The following is a 21,052-nucleotide window of genomic DNA, read 5'->3' on the forward strand; positions in this document are numbered from 1 at the left end:
GGCCCTGATCCCAGGTGGCTCTGACGCGGGTCCCTCCGCAGCAAATGTACATCACGTATGTGAGGAACTGCAAGTTCACCTCGCCTGGTGCCCTCCCCTTCATCAGTTTCATGCAGCGGACGCTGACGGAGCTGCTGGCCCTGGAGCCGGGTGTGGCCTACCAGCACGCCTTCCTCTACATCCGCCAGCTCGCCATACACCTGCGCAATGCCATGACCACCCGCAAGAAGGTGTGTGGTGGGGCCTTTCCAGGTTCATGCTGGGCATGGGGTGGGGCAGCCCAGGTGCCCGACCCAAGGCAGGGCCTGGGTCTCCCGGAAGCCCGTCTGGAGACAGCCCAGCACCCTGGTGCAGTGGGTCCTTGCAGGTGGGGGAAGGGTGGATGGGTTGAGACCCCGTGTGCGAGGTGAGGAATGATTGCTGTGCCGGACCAGGAGGGATGTGCGTCAGCCTGGCCAGTAGCTGAAGTGGTTCTGTCTGACCAGGAAACGTACCAGTCTGTGTACAACTGGCAGTACGTGCACTGCCTCTTCCTGTGGTGCCGGGTCCTCAGCACTGCGGGTCCCAGCGAAGCCCTCCAGCCCTTGGTCTACCCGCTTGCCCAGGTCATCATTGGCTGTATCAAGTGAGTTGTGGGGTGGGCAGGGTTGTGCGGGAGGGTCAGGAGAAGCAAATTTGCTGGGACTGTGTGGGTGGTGCCTCTGGCGTTCAGGGCCTTGGGGCCTGAGTCTGTGTCCTGGCCGTCCCTGAGGAAGGGCTGGGGTCCCTGTACCTGCTACGGGGAGATGCTCTGCATTCTGGAGAGCTAGGGCTGGTGGGCATCTGTGACATGAGCTCCTCCAACAGCGATTTAGCCGCCTGGGGTGCCACCCGGTGTGTGTTCTGGGGGCTTGTGTGCAGTTTGCAGTGAGTTTGGTTCATTACGTGGGGTTCTTGGGTGGAGCACATCTGATGCAGTGAACTGCGTTTTGGGTGTGAGCACTGAGCACTTAGGAGGGTCTGGGCATGGTAGGGGCTGCAGCAGGAAAAGGTGGGAGCAGCAGTTTGGCCGGACGCTTCTGTGGCCTCTTTGGCCAGGAGGGAGCATCTGTCTGGCTGAGCCTTAGAAACTCAAGGCTGGGAAGGGGGGTGGGAAGTCCAAGGGAAGAAGCACGAAAGCCGGGAACAGAGAGGAGAGGAGGCAGGAACAGATGATTCCTGGCACCGTGTTAAAATGAAATTAAGCTGAAAACTGGGTAAGGTGCCTGCAGCCCCATAGCTGGGCAAGGGGTGCAGGTCCCTGGGGTTCAGACTTGCCTTGTCCTGCTTTAGGGATCTGATGTCGGTGAGTGGGGAGGGGGTCCAAGACAGCGGGGGAGGGGCAGGGGCTGCCAGAGCCGGGGCCTCTGCTCACTTGGCCTTCCCACCCCCAGGCTCATCCCCACTGCCCGCTTCTACCCGCTGCGAATTCACTGCATCCGTGCCCTGACGCTGCTCTCGGGGAGCTCGGGGGCCTTCATCCCAGTGTTGCCTTTCATCCTGGAGGTGAGTGAGGCTGTGATGGGTGTGTGGCACCTCTGCCTGCTCCTGTAGGGAGCATCTGCTGCTCAGGGCATCTGTGCTGAGTTGTCCAGCGACCTCCCAGAGCCCTGGCCTCCTCCTTGTCACGGGTGTCATGAGGACGGTGCTCCTCCGCGTGCTGGGGGCAGTGTTGGGGAACGTGGGGCCACTAGGGATGAAGGCAGCTGCTGCTAGGGTTGTGCTTGAGGATGCCAGGAGCTGACCCTGTAGGTGCTTGCCCAAGACTGCAGTCTGCAGGAGGAGAGCTGGACCAAAACCCAAGTCTGATTGCTGAACTGTACACTCTGAAAGGCCCTACCCTGACAGTTGTGTGCATGTGTATGCATTTGTATGGGGGGTGTGTGTATATCTGGGTGGGTGCATTTGAGTCTGCGTGCATGCATGTGTGTGGGTGCACCATCTGGGCGCATGGGTCTGTAAATTGTGTGTGTGTGCATATCCGTGTGTGCATCTGTGTGTGCACGCATATCCATGAATGCGTGTGTGCCTGCAGGTGTGTGCATGTGTACACTTGTGTGTACCTTTGCGTGTACCTTTGCATGTGTGCACCTGTGTATGCATGTCTGTGTATACCAGTGTGTACCTGTGTCTGTGCACCTGTATGCATGCACGTGTGTGTACCTGTGTGTGCACTTGTGTGTATGCGTATCTGCATGTACCTGTGTGTGTGCACTTGTGTGCACGCATGTCTGCGTGTGTACCTGTGTGTGCACTTGTATGCATACACATGCGTCTGCGTGTGTGCACCTGTGTGCATGCATTTGCGTCTGCATGTGTGTACCTGTGCATGCATGTACCTTTGTGTGTGGGCACCTATGCGCATGCATGTGCGTCTGCGTATCTGTGTACCTGTGTGCACCTATCTGCATACACATGCATCTGCGTGTGTGCACTTGTGTGCATGCATTTGCATCTGCATGTGTGTACTGTGTATGTGTGCGCCTGTGCGTGTGTACCTGTGCGTGTACCTGCGCACCTGGGTGCATGCATGTACGTCTGCATGTGTGCACCTGTGCATGCGTGCACCAGTATGCTTGCACATGTGTCTGCATGTGTGTACCTGTGTGCCTGCGTTTGCGTGTGTACCTGTGTGTGCGCACCTGTGTGCATGCATTTGCGCCTGCGTGTGTGTACCTGTGCGTGTGTGCACCTGTATGCATGTACGTGCTTCTACATGTGTGTACCTGTGCGTGTGTGCACCTGTGTGCATGCATCCTTGCACGTGCACATGCCACTCAGGTAGGGAAAGGTTGGAGTCCAAAGCTTCGACATTCAGTGGGTGGGTCAGGCCCCAGCCCACTGTACATTTAGGGATTCAAGATCTCCACCCTGTTTATCTAATGAGTTCTCAGCCTCATGAAGGCCCAGAGTCGTGTCACAGCTGTCCTTGGGGCTGGGTCCCCAGGTTGTCGGCTCCAGAAGGTATGGAAGCCCCAGGCACGTTCTGATTCCCCTTCCACCGAGGCAGGGATGCTGAACGTTCACAGGAAGCCACGTTCACTCCCATGGCAGCCAGCAGTGGTCTCTGACTACCAGCCCTTGGCCTGGCCCTTGTGTCTGCAGGCCTCTAGCTCTGCTGCCCAGCTCCAGGCATGCTTTGTGTCTGTTTCCCCTGCCCAATCTCCTTGGCTGCGGGCTTTTTTACTCTCTTGCAGTGTCTGTTTCCCCTGTGTCCAGTCTCCCTGGCTGCGTGCTTTCTTACTCTCTTGCAGTGTCTGTTTCTTCACTTGTGCACTGCCCTGGTTCACTGCAGCTGCACCCTGCAGGCCCCTCTCACGCAGGGATGCAGGCCTCTCCTCTCCGGAAAAAGCAAACCCTAAAGGCTAAAGCAAAGCTGTAGGCCGTGCCTGCCCTTCCCCGGTGTCTGGACAGGAAGCCAGTTGTCTGCCCATACTTCGGCCCAGGCTAGAGAAGGGCAGTGCCCTCCCAGAGGTTCATCAGTACCAGGGCGTTTTTCCCTCTGGACCTGAGCTCAGCTGTCTGGCAGCCACCCCTGCTGAGTGGGGTCTCTTGCTGGGGCCTCCACCCTTGGGCCCCCCATAACCTGCTTCTGTCCTCTGGGTGCCCCAGCATGTACCCTGGATCTCTCTGGTTCACAGCCTGAGGGCTCCTGTGTGAGGGGTCTCCTGGTGGTTGGGGAGAGGTCACAAGACTGAGAGGCTGGGCTGACTCCTCTGCTCCTCCTGGCATGTCCTATGGAGGTGCATGGCCTGTGGCTTCTGTGGAGGGTATGGGAGGGGCTCCCCAGGCCTCCCTTGACCTCCATCCGTCCCGTCCTGTGTCCGGCACTCTTTGCTGTCTTTGCTGTTGCTGCCGCATCCTCTGGTTGCTCGGGACGGAGCCCCATGTGGCATTGCCGTGCTGAGGGCCAGGATGGGCCTTAGTGCCATGTTGTCAGGAATGGGGGCTGTCCTGGTACTCTGTGTGGCAGGGATCTCTAGGTCTCCAGACATGGGTCCTTAGTGCTTCCCAGGATTTTGGGAGAGGGCCCATGTTCCTGATCCTTCCCTGCTGATCAGAGCCCCACTTGGGGACACAGCAGGCCGTGTGGGGCCATGGGGCTGGGACCATGTCTAGCTGCTCATCTCTGGTCTCGGGTTAGGTCTCCTCGTGCTGAAGCCTGAGGACCAGGGTGATCAGGTCCAGCCAGGCGTGGGGCCAAGGGGACTAGGGGGACCAGGGTGCATCCAGGCGTGGGGCCGAGGGGAGCAGGGAGACCAGGGTGCATCCAGGCGTGGGGCCGAGGGGAGCAGGGAGACCAGGGTGCATCCAGGCGTGGGGCCAAGGGGACTAGGGGGACCAGGGTGCATCCAGGCGCGGGGCTGAGGGGACCAGGGGGGCCAGGGTGCAGCCAGGGGGACCAGGCACGGGGCCGAGAGAGCCTGACACGGCCCTTGGGGCAGATGTTCCAGCAGGTCGACTTCAACAGGAAGCCAGGGCGCATGAGCTCCAAGCCCATCAACTTCTCCGTGATCCTGAAGCTGTCCAATGTCAACCTGCAGGAGAAGGCATACCGGGTGAGGCTGGCCTCCTGGGGAGGGGCCTGGGCAGTTCCCAGGGTGGGCTTGAGGGTGCTGAGGTGGATGGGAGGGAGCTGGCATCCTCCGAGTTCGAGCATGGACCTTCATGGTCTCCCAGGGCTGGGGGCCCAGGGGCCCCTTCCTTACAGTCCCTGCCGTGGAGATGTCGCTGCCCTGACAGCCTGAGGGGAAGGGGCCTGAGTGCCCAGCCCCAGCCTCTCCCTAATGCACTCGGCCCTCTCCCCTGCTCTTTAGGATGGCCTGGTGGAGCAGCTGTACGACCTCACCCTGGAGTACCTGCACAGCCAGGCACACTGCATCGGCTTCCCGGAGCTAGTGCTGCCTGTGGTCCTGCAGGTGTGTGTCCTGTCCACACCGGCTTGTGGCCGATTCAGACTGTCTTATAATGGGCTTGGCTGCCCCCGGCCGGTAGGCGGTGCCCTTGTCCCGAGTACCAGGGGCCGAGGCAGAGCCTGACTGCTGTAGAGGCTCCATGCTGGCAACCCCACCCGTAGGGCCCCCGTGGAGGGGCTGATGGGGTGTGGGAGCCTGCGGGTGTCCTTGGGGCCTATGGGGGCTCTGACGAGGGGTTCTAAGCCATTCAGGAGGTTTGGGGGCAGGCCTGGGCAGTGGGCTGAGGACCCTGGGAGCACAACAGCTTCCTCCCCGGTGGGAACCACAAGGCTGATCTTCACTTCGGGGTTGGGACTGAGCGTGCCGACCCTGGCTCAGGCTGGTACCCTGACCACACACTTCCCCAGGCCATCCTGGGTGTGGGGAGTGGGTAGAGTGGCTTCTCAGGTGGCAGGAAGGCCTGGCCTGCCCCGCCAAATACCCCAAGTCAGCCTTACAGGAAGGCCCAGCCTGCCCCACCAAATACCCCACGTCAGCCTCACCTTAGGCAGGAGTGGGGTGGAGGAGGGGGTTCTCCTTGTCCTCAGAAGTTCCTTCTGGGCCCCCACGGGAGGTCTGCTTGCTCTCAGCCCTGATGTTTCCAGCCTCAGGGAGGCCTGTGCCTAGTGGGAGGGGTGGGGCCCTGCTGTCTGGCCCTGGTGTCTGGAATCAGATGTGCCGATTATAGGTTTGTGCAGTGTGGGGAGGAGGGGTCTGCTCACCTGAGCCACAACTGGTCAGAGGCTCATCCAGATACAGGTGTGTGCATGTGTATGTACTCAGTCACACATGGCCACACACGTGTCACATGCACAGAGCCGGGACCCCCTTTCCGGAGGGCACTCACAGCAGGGGCCACAGCCTCTGTTCTTCCCATGTCCTCTTGGGAGGTGATGCCCGCCACTGGGGCATCTCTGCTGCTGGACTCAAGGGCCTGGGGTCGGCGTCTGGAGTAGGGGTCAGAAAATGTTTTTGGTAAGGGACCAAATGGTAAACATTGCTTCCCACGGATGTTCAGCTGCACAGGCAGCTGCAGGACCATGCAATGGACACGTGTGGCTGCACGTCAGCGAGACTGTATTTTAGTAGTAGTATTATTTGAGATGGAGTCTCGCTGTGTTGCCCAGGCTGGAGTGCAATGGTGCAATCTCGGCTCACTGCAACCTCCACCTCCTGGGCTCAAGCGATTCTCCAGCCTCAGCCTCCTAAGGAGCTGGGTTTACAGGCGCCCACCACCACACCCGGCTAATTTTGGCATTTTAGTAGGGACGGGGTTTCACCATGTTGGCCAGGCTGGTCTCGAACTCCTGACCTCAGGTGATCCACCCGCCTCAGCCTCTCAAAGTGCTGGGATTACAGGCGTGAGCCACCGCGCCTGGCATAAAACTTTGTTTCCAGAGGTGAGCAGCGGGCAGGGTTGGCCCAGAGGGTGGGCTGATTCTGCCTCTGCCACCCCAGCAGCAACAGCTATGCACTTGAGCCCTGAGATGGGACCCACGCCCCCTCCTGGGGTATCCCCGTGGCCACCACGCGTAGTTTTGCACGGGACCTGGGCCAGCTGTGCACATGGAACGGCCCTGGGCTTCAGTGGCTGACCCCTCCCTTCCGCAGCTGAAGTCGTTCCTCCGGGAGTGCAAGGTGGCCAACTACTGCCGGCAGGTGCAGCAGCTGCTTGGGAAGGTTCAGGAGAACTCGGCGCACATCTGCAGCCGCCGCCAGAGGGTTTCCTTCGGCGTCTCTGACCAGCAGGCAGTGGTTAGTGGGCCCTGGGGGTAGTGCCACCTGAGGGCACCTGCCTGGGTGTAGCCCCAGCTACATGTGGGGGTTTGCCCAGGGTGAGGCATGACCCTGAACTCCCCCAACCCCCCAGGAAGCCTGGGAGAAGCTGACCCGGGAAGAGGGGACCCCCCTGACCTTGTACTACAGCCACTGGCGCAAGCTGCGTGACCGGGAGATCCAGCTGGAGATCAGTGGCAAAGAGCGGGTGCGGCTTGGCGAGGGGGCCTGGGGGTGTGGTGTGACTTGCTGGGTTTCAGATCTAGCTCACTGTGACTTGAGACCAGGGCAAGGGTTTGGAAACAGTGCCAGGCGGTCAGGGCCATGCCCAGATGATTCAACTTGGAGAGGGGATAGGTGTTGCACAACTGGCCAGAGCCAGGCGTTTCCAGGGAGGGGAAGCCCGAGGCTGCACTGGGTTGGGGAGGCCACACCCTCTCAGGCCTGATGGGCTGGGGGCTCTGGGCAGGTGGAGTGGCTAGACTGACCTCATCACCCAGGCCAGCATGTGGGCACCAGGGGCAGGTGGGGAGAAGCAGGAAGGGCCCTGCCTTTGACCTTGGACATGGGATGGATAACTTGGAGGATGGCTTTCTGATTCGGGAACAGAGAGGGGACTAGAAATTGGCCACACAGTCCTGGTGGTGGGTCTGGTGATGCCTGGCCCTGCTGTGGCCGCCAGCCCCTGTCCTCTCCCACCTGAGCCCCTGGCTCTTTGGTCTTCCAGCTGGAAGACCTGAACTTCCCTGAAATCAAAAGAAGGAAGGTGGCTGACAGGAAGGATGAGGACAGGAGGCAATTTAAAGACCTCTTTGACCTGAACAGCTCTGAAGAAGACGACACCGAGGGATTCTCGGAGAGAGGTGGGTCTTACCTGGTGCTCCCAGGGGAAGGGTGGGCCTGGAGGGCTCTGCTGGGCTTCCCGGAGCCACGAGGGCCTCCTGTACCCACCCTGCAGGGCTCACCCATCTCTGGCCTGGCTGGGGCCAACCTCAGTGTTCCCAGGCTTCTGGTGCCAGCGCCTTCCCTCCTTGAAGTAAAGGCCTACTGGGATTAGTAACCCTGTCCCTAGGCCTGTGACCTCCCAGTTCCTCCCCAGGGCTCCTCTCCACCTGCTGGAAGTCAGTGGAGGGAAGGGTGTTGTGAGCCTGGCCACCTCCTGCCCCTGCTGTGACTTTGCTGGTGGACTCTGCTCCTTGTTCCTCAGGGATACTGAGGCGCCTGAGCACTCGGCATGGGGTGGAAGAGGATGAAGAGGACGAGGAGGACAGCAGCAACTCGGAGGGTCAATGGTCTTGGGGTGAGAGGGTGTGGCCCTGTGAGCCCATCTGGCGGGAGGGCAGAGCCACGTGGGCCGGGCGGGCAGGGGTTTCTGGGCCAGGTTTTTCCCTCCCTGGGGAGGCCAGGCCAAATGCTCTGTTCTCTGGCAGCCAGCAACAGCGGCAGGGATAAATTAATTAGTGCCGTGATTAATTAGTGATGAGTAACTCTCAAGGCTGGCTTCCCGATAAAGCAAAATTTATGTAGCCTCCATCTCTCCCTACAGATGGAGACCCAGACGCAGAGGCGGGGCTGGCTCCTGGGGAGCTGCAGCGGCTGGCCCAGGGGCCGGAGGACGAGCTGGAGGATCTGCAGCTTTCAGAGGAGGACTGAGGCAGCCCATCTGGGGGCCTATAGGGGCCGCTGGGCTGGTGGCCAGTGTTTCCCCCTCTCCGGCAGTCAGGCCTAGAGACTGGCATCTGTGCAGCTGGGGGAGGCAGTCGACAGGGGACAGGCTTTATTATTTATTTTTCAGCGTGAAAGACCAAACGTACCGAGACCTGGACTGGGCTGGGCTGGCGTGGGTGCTGAAACCCCACAGCTGTGGGCTGTTGAAGTCAGTTCCGCGGGGGAGCTGACCCTGACGTCAGCAGACTGAGACCAGTCCCAGTTCCAAGGGGAAGGCCTGCAGGCCCCTGGCCCCTTCCACCACCTCTGCCCTCCGCCTGCAGACCTCGTCCATCCGCATCAGGCTCTGCATTCACTCCCCCAAGTCTTTGGAAATGTGTTCCTTTCTTTTGAAGCCACAGTTTCCTTTAAAATTTTTTGTTTTGCATCCAAAACCGAAAGAAATAAAGCTGTGGGAGGCAGCCCATTGTATTGAGTGGTGGCTCCTGGAGATGTGTGTGGCCCCACCCCCTGCCCCCGGCAGCCTCAACACAGAGGCTGGGAAGGGTCGGGGGCCCCTGGAAGTAGAGCCAAGGTCCCATTCTCCTGCTTGGGCGAAGCTCGACCCGCAAGGGCGGGGCCCCCTCCATAGGGGGACGTGGCCGTCGTGGGGGACAAGGGCTGCTCTCCTGTGCCGAGTTCTCGCTCTGGGGCCCGCAGGGTTGGTGGCTGCATTGGCAGAGCCACGGGGAAGCTGGCCACGTAGAAAACTCGGCCCAGGCGCCTGGCCACCTGCAGAGAGATGGCCTGCTGGGGGCTGGTACACACCCACCCAGAGTTTTTTGCCCAGCTGTGGTCTGGAGACCCTGACCTCACTCCCCAGTGGCTCACCTGGGCCCGGATCTTGAGGGCGGGCCCCAGCTTCAGCCCCATGGTGCTCAGCAGGTGCTCCTCTGTCAGCAGCGGCAGCGTCTCCCCGTCGATCCCCTGCTCCCTGAAAACCTGGAAGATGAGGGAGGGTCAGGACCGGGTGCCTGCTCCATCCTCCAGCCCAGCAGAGCCAAGGGGAGCTGTTTATGCAGCTCGCGGAAATTTTTTTAAAACAATGATCATCTATCTGGGTTTGAGTCGGTGTCAGGCAGAAGACACCTGGCCAAAAAAAAGGTGGGGTGCACAGTCCAGGCCCTGCTGCGCACTGCTTTTAGGGAGGGAGAGGGCGTTGGGGAATAGCCTTACCCCACCATCCTTTCCAGGGAGGTAGTGAGTGCCAGTCAGCTCCAGCCCCGCCCCAGGGACTGGGGCTCCCCTTACCCGAGTGTACTCTCCACAGCCAGACAGGCCCCCCACGAAGCTGCAGACGTCATCCACGGTCCACTTGCTGACGTCCTCAGGGGCTGGGGCCTCCTCCCCATCCGTGGAGAGTCCCCCTACGGCGCCTGAGTTGTGGGGCGTGTTACTAGGGCTCTGGCTGGCTTTCCCATGCCCGCCCGTCTCCTGACCGTCGCGTGCCCCAATTGCTCAGGTGTGGGACGAGTGCCTAAGGGGGATTTTCCTCCCCACGGCCCCTCCTCCCCCCAAGACCCTTCCACAGGCGGCCTGCCAGTCCTGTGCCCTCTGGAAGGATCTAGAGTGTGGGGGTGCCCACCTGTGTGGAAGTAGGGGCTGACGGCATAGGGGAAGCCCAGGGGCAGCGGAGGGGGCAGTGTGGACCCTGGGAAAAGCCCCTTCCCCTCGGCGCCGGCCCCTCCAGGTGGAGCTTGGCCCGGAGTGGGCCCCCTGCACCCAGCAGCTGCCGTCTCGGGGTCCTCTCCGTCCGAGTCTTTGGGGGGCTCGTCTTCCGAGCCATCTTGTGCCCAGAGCCTAGCCCCCGCCATCTCCTTGGACTCGCTGGGCCGGGCCGAGGCAGAGCCGGGACCCCCTTTCCGGGGGGCTCGCCGGGCAGAGTCCCGGGACGGGGTGGGGGGTCCGGAGCCCGGGGGCCCCTGGGGGGGCAGGGCCAGCAGTGGCGCCGCGCCGTGGTTCAGCACCAGCAGGGCCCCGCGCCGCTGCAGCTCCTCGGCGCCGTCGTTGGGGCGCAGGGGGGCCTCGGGCGCCAGCAGCTGTGGGCGCGCGCCCTCCAGCTCCTTCTGCCGCAGAAGGTCGGCGGGCAGCTCCAGCCTGGGTCAGGGGTAGACGCGGGTCAGTCGCCTTCCGGGCCGCGCGGCCCCGCCCGTCTCCCGCACCTACCGGGCCAGGTTCTGCTTCCGCAGGAGCTCCTGCTGCCGGGCGAACATCTCCGCCTGGGCGGGGGGCAGGAAGCCGTAGCCTGGTGGGGAGGGGGACAACGCGGGGTCGGCGGGTCCGAGCCCGCCCTTTGCAGCCCCCTACCCCGTCCGTCTGGGCTCCGACAGCGGCAGGGACGGGTCCGCGGGCCTCCACGCGGGATCCCAGGGGACGCGCACCCGCCTCCTCACCTGGGGTCTGGCACAGAGCCGAGGGCAGCCCCAGGAAGGGGGGCCTGAGATGGGGGCCCAGGGCGACGTGAGGGGCATTCTGCGGCGACAGCAAGGGGGGCGGCTGCGGCAGCTCCCTGTGGACGGCAGCGCAATGAGCGGCGCCCCCCCCGCCCCCATTCCCGTAAAGGCCCCAGCGCCCCTCCCCCGCCGCCTCCGCTAATTGCCGGCCCCGCGGGCGGTCGATGCGCAGCTCGTTACGGCCCCAGGTCGCGCGCCATCCCCGCCCCCGCCGGCGGCGCCAATTAATCTCGGCGGCGGCGCGGAGGCGCTGACCCGGCGGGCGGCGGCGGCTGCAGCGGTAATTACTGCGCGGGGCGCCGGCCCCGCCTGCTCCACTCCCCTGCGGACCCGAGCGGCGGGGGAAGCGGGGGCAGCGGGGGCGTCAGCCGCAATCCGGGCGGCGGTGGAGGCAGCTGCAGACGCCGGGCTCAGCGGCCGGGCGGGGACTCGGTCTTCAGGCGGCCCCTCCCTCCTCCAGGCCCCCCGCCCCCGCCCCGCCTTGTCTCCTGGACCCGAGAAACCCGGGTCTGTGCCGGGAACAGATCCGGCGCCGGCGTCTAAATTTGAGCGCCAGCCAGGACCCCCTCCGCCTCCAGCTCTGAGTCCTCTGGCCGACCCCTCACGACTGACCCCTGGGTTCCAGACTTGGAGCTCTCCCTTTCTCTGGCTTCTCCTCCAGGGAACCCCCTGATCGGCCTCAGCCTCCCTCACGCACCCCAGTGGCGCCCTCGACACTGCAGCCCAGATCGGTGTCACACCCGAAACCCTCTGCCCGGATCCGAACCTAGACCTGAACACAGTGCTTGGCACACTCGGGGCGCGTGCTGGTGGCTGAGAGCGTGGGGGTGCGGGCCGCACCCCAGAAACAAGCAGAAAACGGCAGCCACCCCAGTACCTCTCCGAGAAGGACGGGGCGGCAGCTGGGGCGGCGCCCTCCCGGTGCTGAGCCAGGCCCTGCTTCCGACGCTGACCTGCCGTGGAGGAGGGTAGGTGGGCTTCCAGGCCACTGGGGCCCCTCAGAGCTGCAGCTGCCACCTCCTGCCGGACCCTCAGAAGATCTGGGTGGGGGACAACAGCAGTGACCTCCCCGGCTATGCGCCCCCCCTCCCCAGCCCGCGTCGTATCGTAGAACACTGAAGTGGAGAACTAACCACACCACTCGGCCCGTGTTCGGCCCCTGGGCTGGTCTCGGGCACGGGGCAGGAGGATGGGCGGCCACAGGGCCGAGGCGGCAGACAAGATGCTGGGCGGGGAAGGGTCGGGAAAAGCTCTTCCCCGAAGGGGAGCCGGGTGCCTGGAGGCCTCTGGCCTGAGAGGCAGCTGAGCCTTGCGGGGAGGGGGCAGGCTACAGCGCCTGCGGGGCAGCGAGAGAGTCCAGGAGAGCCAGCCGGGGGCTGACCGCCCAGGGGACCCCCTCCTCGGTGGGAGGCAAGAAAATCTGAGGTCCCCATAGTAGACACGGCTGGCCAAAGCTTGTCACAAAGGCAGCGCCCGTGCATGCACGCCACACTAGCACAGGGGTCGCCCAGTCCCAGCTGCGCAGGGTCACTATCCCGCGTGGCCACACTCGCCCCAATGCGCACGCAGCGCCTGCGTCTAAGGCGCCGCGTCCCAGGTCTCTCTGCCTCTCCCTCCCGCCCAGGCCCGGGAGTCCCCGCAGCCCCCACTGTGCACGCTCCGCCAGCTCCACCGCCGCCTCTGTTTATAAATTAATTACCCGAAAGCGGAGGTGGGTCCCGCCCAGGGCCGGGTGCCAGCCCGCAGAGCCCAGCCGGCGCGGCCGCCCGCATCGATCCCAGCGGAGCCCAGCGCCCCCGCGCTCGCGGCCGGGGTTATTTACAGCCTGCTCCGCGGCGGGGCGGAGGCGGCGGCGCGGCCTGATTGACAGCGCGCTCCCCAGCGGCCGGCGCCCCCTCCCCCGCGCGGCCAGCAGAGCGGCCCCAGGCAGAGCAGGGAAAGCAATTGAAAAGGAGGATTTTTAAATTATTAACATTTGGTGAATTATTCAGGCTCTTGGTGCCTGAGCTGCCCTGGGGGACGGTGCCTGGTGTGAGGAATCCTGCCTCCTTTCCCGGCGCCCCCACCCACCTCTAGCCGGAAAAGCCAAGCTCCCCTGCCAGGCTGGCGGCTGGGGCCTGGGAGGCTGAGTGCAGCGGGCAGGGGGTGCGAGTGCATCCCGAAGTGACCCTGGAGAACGTCCTGAGGTGGGGTGGACAGGGTCAGAGCCGACCCAGGGAAAGGGGCAGCCCCTCCAGCTGGGGTCTCTTCAGCACCTGGGGAGTCCTGGTGGCCAAGTGCCCACCGCACCCAGCCCGGCCTTTCTGCTCACTGCCCCTCCCCAGGATCCTGGGGCAGGCATCTGGCAGGTCAGCGTCCCCTGGCTGCAGAGACGACTCACAGACCACAGGGTCCAGGAGCTTGCTCTCCTCAGGGGCTGCTGCTGAAATGCCCACCGCCCACCCTCACCTGGGTCCACCCCAGACTCCATTTCTCCATATATAAAATGTGAGTGAGTCATGAGCCTGGGGACCTGGGGGACATGGAGGTGTGGCCATGGGGCAGGATGTGTGGCAGAGGGGGTCCTCCAGGGACCTGCATCCAGCCTGGCCTTGGTGTCAGCAGAGCCTCAGCAACAGGAATGGCTGAGCACATGTGGGTGGGGAGGTGATGAGGGGGATCATGCCAGGGTGGGTCCTCACCGTGGCTGGGGAGGCCCAGGTGGTAGAGGCGCTGAGGATCCTCAAAGGTGCTGGCCTCGCTCAGCGCCGACACAAGCCGGCGGTAGTGGTCCTCCGGGGCCATGCTGGGCCCCAGCTCCGGCGGCGGCAGCAGCAGCGCCTCTGCTGTGGAGGACCCGGGGTGAGAGGTTTCTCCAGGCACTGCCGAGGACCACGCCCCTCTAGAGCGCCTGCTCGACGTCCAGGGGACCCTCAGGGACCGCCCCCTCCCCTGGTGACCTGTCCCTCGTCCCAGCCACACTCCTACCTTGAGGGGATTCGCTTCGTGCCCTCTTCTCTGAGGAGCAGTTGCTGCTGATATGGGGGGAGCGGCCCAGCCTCTTGCCCAACAGGTCACCTGCGGGAGGGTAGTGAGTGCCCACCTGCATCTCAAGGAATGGAAGGGGGACCCAGCCACTGCTCCCGCTCAGCCTGGACCGCACCCACCATCTCTCGGGGCCCTTGGTCCTGGTGAGTACAGGCCTTGCCCAGCCCTGGCAGCCCCAGCCTTCAGTGCAGAGGACATCACGCCTGGCTGTGGCAGGGCAGGGGCACAGGGGAGCTCTGACACTGGCCTGGTGCTGGTGTGTGTGTGCAAAAGAGATCCACAGCAGGCACCCAGCTGCCCCACCCGCCAGCCTAGCCTCTTGTGCAAGTTAACGAGCCCCCCTCTCACCCGCCTGGAGAAGAATAAAAAGCTTTTGGTTTGACCAGGCACCACCTTCCCCTCCTGGACAGGGGTGAGGGCGGGCTGTGCAGGGTCACATGCCAGCGTGGGGTGAGACAAGCCGGGAAGGACCTCACACCTGACCTCTTCCTGCTCCGTGAGTCACCCGGCTGTGGGCCCCCCAGGCCGCCTCGAGGCCCTTCCACTCCCAGGCCTCCTACTTGGTCATACCCATCCCTGCCCCCAGGAGGCCAAGTCCTCCTCTCTGGCCCAGTCCTGCCTGAGCTAGCACCCTGGTGTGGCTGTCACGCCCTTGTCCACCAGCCCAGCCAGGCTCTGGGCTTCTGGGGTGCACCTCCCAGTAGCCTAACCCACCTCCTCAGCCACGAGGCCAGCCCAGCCCTAGCCCCAAACACAGCCCAGCAGGTGGCAAGAGGGGAGGCCCAGGCCAGGCCCAGCCCACTCTCCTGAGGTCCTCCCTTGGGTCCTGGGGACCACATCCATTCCAGACCACACCATCCATGTACCCATCTCCGACCCACCCCAAGCTCCTCCGAAGCCTGACTCCACGCCCTGGGGGTCTCCCGGGCCAGCCAGTGCCTCCGACTCTGGCCCCTCCTCATCGTCATGAGGCCTCTAGCTGGGTGGGGTGAGGGGCCACCCCCCCGTGACCCAAGACCTCCATGAGGCCTAGGCAGTGGGGCTCCCAAGCCTGTCCCCCTGCAAGCCCTGCCGTCAGTTCTAGGCCTAATTCCTTTTTCTTATTCCCTTAATCTGTCATTTTTATCAGGCTGGGGAAGTGCGGCGGCCACACCGATCAATCCCACATTACAGCTGACAGAGCGGTGCTAATAACTTATTGATCCTGGCCCGGCTGCTGTCAGGCCCGGCCCCAGAGAGAGGGTCAGTCCCACGGCCTGGTCCAGGGTCCCCACCTCAGTGACAGATCGGGTGGCTGGGCCCGGCGGCCGGCGGGGGCACCTGGCCACACACGGATCCAGGCACCACTGCTCTGGCCCCCGAGGAGCCATTGTCTCCCCCACAGCCTCCGGTGCCAGAGCTTGGTGGACTGGGAAGGGGTGGGCCAAGGCTGGGGGAACCTGGCTCTTTCCCATACCTGCCGCCTGGCCCACCATGCACATGCCCTCAGGGTTAGCAAGGTCTCTCATCTCCTGGCAGTCAGTTTTCCATTTTACACGGTGGAAACTACCCTCTCCATTCTGTGGGGGGCTAAGGCCTCCTCATAGCCTGGGGGAGGTGACTGGGTGGGGGGGGGCAGGTGGAAGGGGGCCTGCAACGAGACCGCAGGAAGGCCGATGAGGCCATGCTCACTCTTCATTCACGGACCCCAGCGGTCTCACAGAGGCAGATGCAGAACCTGCTCTGAGTCCCTCACAGCCCAGGCAGGGCTCAGGGAGGTGCAGCTCAGCAGGAGGGTCCGGGCTGGGAACAGGATGGATGTGTGGTTCCTGGGGTCACAGGAAGGGAGAAGAGGTGAATGCCTCCTCGAAGAGGAAGTTCCGGGGAGCAGGCCGGACCCTGACACGGAGTGCGTGTGGGAGACCTGGACACAGGTCACACATAGGACACGTGAGGCCCTGTAGAGCCTGTGAGCCCGGAAGTGCACGAACATGTCCTGACTCCATGGGTGAGAGCTGCCGGGCAGCCCCCATCATGTGCACCCCACAGGACCCGACACACACATGCCTGCACACGCACACGCATGTACCTGAGGAGGTCTCCCTGTGTGAAGGCACAGGGGAGGGCCTGCTGGCTCAGAATATCTCAATCATTGTGGGGCTCCCTCAGCTCTGCTGGATCGATGGGGCAATTAGATTTTATCAACCGCCTCTCAGCTGTCTCCAACTCGGTATCAGAAGCTGCCCCGACCCAGCCCCACAAGGGCCTACCCAGGCGCACGAGGATGCAGATGGGGGACACAGATGGGGGTGGGCCTCCCCCACCCCACCTTCCCAAGAGATGCAGGCCCTGCTGGGAACACCCCTGCCCAGGGTCCACAGGGCCTCAGGGGCGCCCCCCCCATCCTTTCACAGCCTGCCCTGGGGCTGAGGCTCTGCTGTGCCCCTCTCTACAGCAGTGCCCTCTGAGGGGGGCCTGGGTCCCCAAACTGCCCCCTCCCTCTGAGGTCCTGTGCCAGGACTCCTGTCCCCCCACGACTGTGACCAGGCAGCAACACCTCCCTCAGGCTCCGGATTCCTTCCCTCCCAGAACCCCATCCCTCCCAGAACCCCATCCTTCCCGGAACTCTAGAAGGCAGGACCGGGACCCCTTCCGTCCAGGAGCCCTAGGAGGCGGGACCAGTCAGGCATGCGCTGCAGGAGTGCGTTCCTCCAGGGTGTGCATTTCTGAACCTGAGGTCACGCCTACGTCTGCCCTGTGAAAAGGGGGTGGCAGGGCCCCGGCTACTCCAAGCCCACCCCAGCGGCAGCCACAGCGGAGCCACGGCGTCTGCCTCCTGTCTGCCCCGCTGGCTGGGATTAACACAATTACCATCACATGCAGCCCCGGGGGGACAGGCCGCTCCTCCTGCCTCTCTGGCTGCCTGCCAAGGCTGCTGGTGCTGAGTGGAGACGCCACTGTCCTCTGGCCCCACAGCCCCGACCCCGCCCTCAGGCCTCCTGTGCTCCTCACCAGCAGGTCGCAGGCCAATCTCCAGGCTGCCTCTCTGGAATTCACAGCGGCTCTGATGCTCGGGCATAACGAGATGGCGGCTGCGGTGGACGCTGGATATGAGGGTGGGAAGGTTGCCGTCCTGGCTGCAGAATGAGACCGGGAAAAGCTGACCCCGTGGGCAGCTTCGAGGCTGGAGCCCAGCCTGGGCACACAGAGTGCCTAGCTCTGCGTGTGAGAGTGGGGATGACCTCTGAGTGCCGCGTTGCTGTGCCCACGCCTCAGCATGTGGCCCGTGATGCCACTGTGTGCACACCCACAGAGCAAGTCAAAGCGACACAGAACCTGGCACTGGGACCTGGGACCCCACTGCTGCTCCGGGGAGGGTCTGTGTGGAGCAGCCAGCCGGTTCTGCCTTCACACCCTCCACAGGGAATTGCACAGTTACCTCACTCCCTGCCTCAAAGGGGGTCGAGGGGCCCACCAGGCAGAGGGACCCCGCCCGGGAAGAGGCCGATCTGCTTGGGGGCAGTCCTGCAGGACAGGCCCCAGGAGAGAATGCGCCATATGTGAGCTGCCAGCCCCTTGGGCAGGAATTTCGGTGAAAACTTGCAACCATCCCGACCCCCGATTTCTGCACACGAGGAAACTGAGGCCCAGACCACAGTCCTGCAGCTGATGAGATGCGCCCCACGCACACACAGCACCGGCAGACACATGCAGCTCGCACCAGGCACCAGGGCTGCGTACTCCAACCTCCCGCTGTCCCCCCGACAAGTGGGGGCTTGGAATCAACATGCATTTAACTCTTTTCTTCCCTCGTCTCTCCTCTTCTTGCTAATTCAGCCAAATCCCACATCCACGGAGTCCCAGAGAGCAGTGGGAGGAACTGTGTGGAGCACGGCCCTCCACCCCTTCCTGGTTCCGTGAGCCTCCCCCCAGGTCAGCAGAGAAGGGGCTCAGGGTCCAGGCGCCACTCCCTGAGCAGCCCTCCTGCAGCACAGCCCCTGCCCACCTGTAACGGAGCAGCCTCCCCTGCCCACCTGTAACGCAGCAGCCTCCTGGCTGCACTGACGCTGGTGAAGCCTCTGCACAGTGACCTGGGAGCCGACCCTAAACCTCGTTAAATAGCCCGGCTCCCCTGACCTGGGCTGGCTGGAGCTGGGCTAATCCAGGGCTGCCCCTAAGCAGATCCGTTTCAGCACCAAAGACTCCCAGGCTGGGCTCTAAACCTTCCAGTAGACCTAGATGATGGCGCTCCCCCACCCCCACCGGCTCCCAGTGGGAAAGGAAGCCCCCCCAGGCACACAGGAGGGCAGCTGGGTGGGAGTAAGTACTTTATGGGATTAATCGGCAGCGAGTCTCATCCCTTCCATGATCCTAATCGATGCGGGGGTGTCAGGAGAGGACTGCTGGCCTCAGCATGGGGTGGGGGCTGCGGGCTGGCCTGGCAGCCACAGCTGCCATGGAGTTCTCCCCAGGGGTCCCCCCTCTGGTGCCCCTGGGACACCTGCAGGAGGAGAACTAGCTTCGCAGAGACTCCAGAGGTTGGGGGCTGGCCGTGAGCCCCGAGCCTGGCGCCCAGAAGGAAAGTGAGAGAGGGCCTGACAGCTAGGTGGAGGGGCTGTGGCTGGGCAGTGGCACCCGGTGGGGAACTGGGTGCCACCTGCCCTCCCCACCCTGGTCTCTGCCTTGGAGTTTGCTCCTGAGGTTCCGACACAGCCTGGCCTGGCCCAGCCCCCGAAAACCTGTTCTGGTCACTTGGCTACTGAGTGAGCCAGTTATGCCAGTTTTATGTAAAGAAACATGCCTTGGACGTCCCAGAGTGGAGAAGCAGGAACCTGGCCCGGGCACATCAGTGCGTGGTCCTCAAACCACAGAATGCCCTCTGCACCCTGCTTCGCACAAGGGACGAACCCCTGCGGGTCTCTGTGGTGGGGCTGGGCCGCAGGTCAGGAGCTGGGGAAGCTGGGAGAAGCAGTCAGGGCCGAGGCAGGAGGCGCAGGAAGGAGAGGGTGAGGGGGAGGCCAGAGCCTGGCAGGTGTGACCCCAGCTCCCCACGCAGAGGCCTCCCGCCACTGCCCCTCAGTGATGACCACACAGTCCAGCCCTTGCCCATTTTCCCACCAGCTCAGGGGCCCAGGAGAGAGGGGCCAAGTCCCCGCCTGCAAACAATGGCTTGAGGAGCATCTGCCACCCTGGGTTCCTGAGGCAGAGGAGGATGGCCTGGGGCTCCGCTGGCTCCAAAAGGCAGGTGGTCACTGCAGAGCCAGCCAGACAGGGCGACAGGGATGGAAGGACAGACGGACAGATGGGTGGAGACCAATGGATGGGAGCAAATGAACACACAGATGGAGGTGGCCTGGCAGTGTGTTCTGTGGGAGCCTGCAGAGGCAGAAGGACCCAGGCACAGGCCGAAAGAAACACAGACATGGCCTGGGAGCCCGTGTGGCCGCTGGGCTCAGGGACCACCACCCACTCTGACCAGACACCAGGGTCAGGTCGACAGGCGGAGGCTTCTGTCCACTCAGGTGTGCTGTGCCTTCTCCTTCGGGGACCCCAGCACGCCCTCCCCTCTGACCGAAACCTCGCCCTTGGGAGATTCGAAACTCATTCTAGCCCCTTCTAGGGCCTGTGCAGGACGGAAGACCTGGCCTCTTCCCAGGGCACCCCAGGCTGCCAGCTGTCAGTGCTGCCAAGGGACGCTGCATTCCTGAGGCCAGGCGGACGGAGGAGGGGGCTGCAGGCAGGAGGAGCCATTACTGGAGCGGGGTGGGGGGAACCGCGGCTGGGTTTCCCTACAGGCCTCGCTGACAAATTTATTCTGTAGTGTCCCAAGTAAAAGGTTCATAAAATGTCATCAATGTTCATGACAGTTCATAAAAATGATCAGTTGAGCTGGCAACCCCAAAATGAGGTGGAAATAAGTTTAAAGATGTTTTTATTGTAATTCGGCTCTGAGATCCAGACATTCTCAGAGACATAAATAAACACATCTGGCGTGGAGCCAGGACATGCAGGTCCCCTGGGCCCTCACGGCTCTGGCCCCAGGAAGCTGGCCTTGCGGCGGACGCCTCCTTCCTGCCTTGCTGCCCTGGAAGCCACAGGGTAAGACCTGACCCCATTGACAGAATCCACAGCTGAGCTCTGTTCACAGACTGACCACCCGCTTCCCCCTGGAGCCAGGAACTCGGGTCCCCCAACTCCCTTGACCTCTTCCCCGGGGCTCTTCATTTTTGTCTCCTTCCCACATCCTGGAATCACACCCCTACCATCCTGCTTCCACAGCCTGAATCCAATCCCCCGTCTGCCAGGAGGGCCTCCAGAGGGACCTTCTCCAAACATACACCTGGTCACTGCCCTGCTCAAGAACTTTGGCTCCCGGCCTAGAGGACGGTGCCCACAGGCCCAGTATCCAAGACCCTTCAGCATCCAACTGAGCCAGAGCTGCCACGTTCACTCCGCCTCCCTCCTACACGCCCTTCCCTGTTCCTCCACTCTGCAGACATCCCCTTGCCGGAGTGAGCTCCACACATCCTCCAAGGCCCCACTCATGCGTCAGCATTCTCACCTGCCGGTGGGTCTCATTTCTGGGCTCAAATGGCCAATCTCACATGGGAGGAAGTGCACTCTAACTCCAGGGCCAGGCTGCCCGGAACTCACAGCTGAGCTGCTGCCGAGAGCTGCATCTGACTAGGTCTGGGGTCCCTCAGCCTCAACTGGGTGCAACACTGTCTGCCTCCCGGGCTGGGGGACAACCCTGCAGCACACGTCAAACCTGGCAGACGCTCAGCCAGCATCAGCTCACGCTGAGACAGCGGACAGCAGACAGCAGGCCACGGGCAGGGGTGGGAGAGAGGGAGGGGAGTCACGGCCCCCTCTATGCACGCACAGCACGGCTCCTACCTGCAGGACGTCTCTCGGAAAGAGATGTTCACGTCCCAGTGGGTGTGGACTCTGTAGGAAGGGAAGCAGAAGGTCCAGGTTGCTCTGGAGGCCCCAGACCCCAGCCGCAGGACAGCAGGGCGTGTGCAGACCTGTCTCGGGTCAGTGCCCTGCTGGGCCACAGCCCTGGGCAGTGAACGAAGGCAGCTGCTGTGCCCAGCACCACCTGCTACTGGCTCAACGTGCTGGGGTCTCCTACTA

General features: G+C 63.2%; 2 protein-coding genes across 5 annotated transcripts in view; one reads left to right on the top strand and one right to left on the bottom strand.

The window, feature by feature from the left end:
* Positions 1-8,892, top strand: part of NOC2L (NOC2 like nucleolar associated transcriptional repressor) — a 17,275-nt gene extending 8,383 nt beyond the window's left edge. The window contains exons 10-19 of one of the 2 annotated variants that reach the window (XM_055261515.2): positions 42-230; positions 486-625; positions 1,413-1,524; positions 4,464-4,577; positions 4,836-4,937; positions 6,585-6,728; positions 6,844-6,957; positions 7,477-7,612; positions 7,957-8,049; positions 8,296-8,892. In XM_055261515.2, the coding sequence (XP_055117490.1) occupies positions 42-230; positions 486-625; positions 1,413-1,524; positions 4,464-4,577; positions 4,836-4,937; positions 6,585-6,728; positions 6,844-6,957; positions 7,477-7,612; positions 7,957-8,049; positions 8,296-8,402 (1,251 nt within the window). In that variant the 3' untranslated portion in view covers positions 8,403-8,892. The remainder of the gene's footprint in view (positions 1-41; positions 231-485; positions 626-1,412; positions 1,525-4,463; positions 4,578-4,835; positions 4,938-6,584; positions 6,729-6,843; positions 6,958-7,476; positions 7,613-7,956; positions 8,050-8,295) is intronic. The other variant, XM_055261516.2, reaches the window with a different exon arrangement.
* The window catches only part of SAMD11 (sterile alpha motif domain containing 11), a 19,623-nt gene continuing 7,068 nt past the window's right edge, over positions 8,498-21,052 (bottom strand). The window contains exons 4-14 of one of the 3 annotated variants that reach the window (XM_055261512.2): positions 20,813-20,863; positions 16,928-17,052; positions 13,877-13,966; positions 13,591-13,731; positions 11,787-11,949; positions 10,850-10,965; positions 10,623-10,701; positions 10,042-10,553; positions 9,708-9,832; positions 9,288-9,398; positions 8,498-9,188 (exon numbers count right to left, since the gene is read on the bottom strand). In XM_055261512.2, the coding sequence (XP_055117487.1) occupies positions 8,943-9,188; positions 9,288-9,398; positions 9,708-9,832; positions 10,042-10,553; positions 10,623-10,701; positions 10,850-10,965; positions 11,787-11,949; positions 13,591-13,731; positions 13,877-13,966; positions 16,928-17,052; positions 20,813-20,863 (1,759 nt within the window). In that variant the 3' untranslated portion in view covers positions 8,498-8,942. Of the gene's footprint in view, positions 9,399-9,707; positions 9,833-10,041; positions 10,554-10,622; positions 10,702-10,849; positions 10,966-11,786; positions 11,950-13,590; positions 13,735-13,876; positions 13,967-16,927; positions 17,053-20,812; positions 20,864-21,052 lie in introns of all 3 variants that reach the window. The other 2 variants (XM_055261511.2, XM_063631227.1) reach the window with 2 other exon arrangements.

Source organism: Symphalangus syndactylus, chromosome 22, assembly GCF_028878055.3.
Source record: "Symphalangus syndactylus isolate Jambi chromosome 22, NHGRI_mSymSyn1-v2.1_pri, whole genome shotgun sequence".
In the NCBI taxonomy this organism is placed as follows: Eukaryota; Metazoa; Chordata; class Mammalia; order Primates; family Hylobatidae; genus Symphalangus; species Symphalangus syndactylus.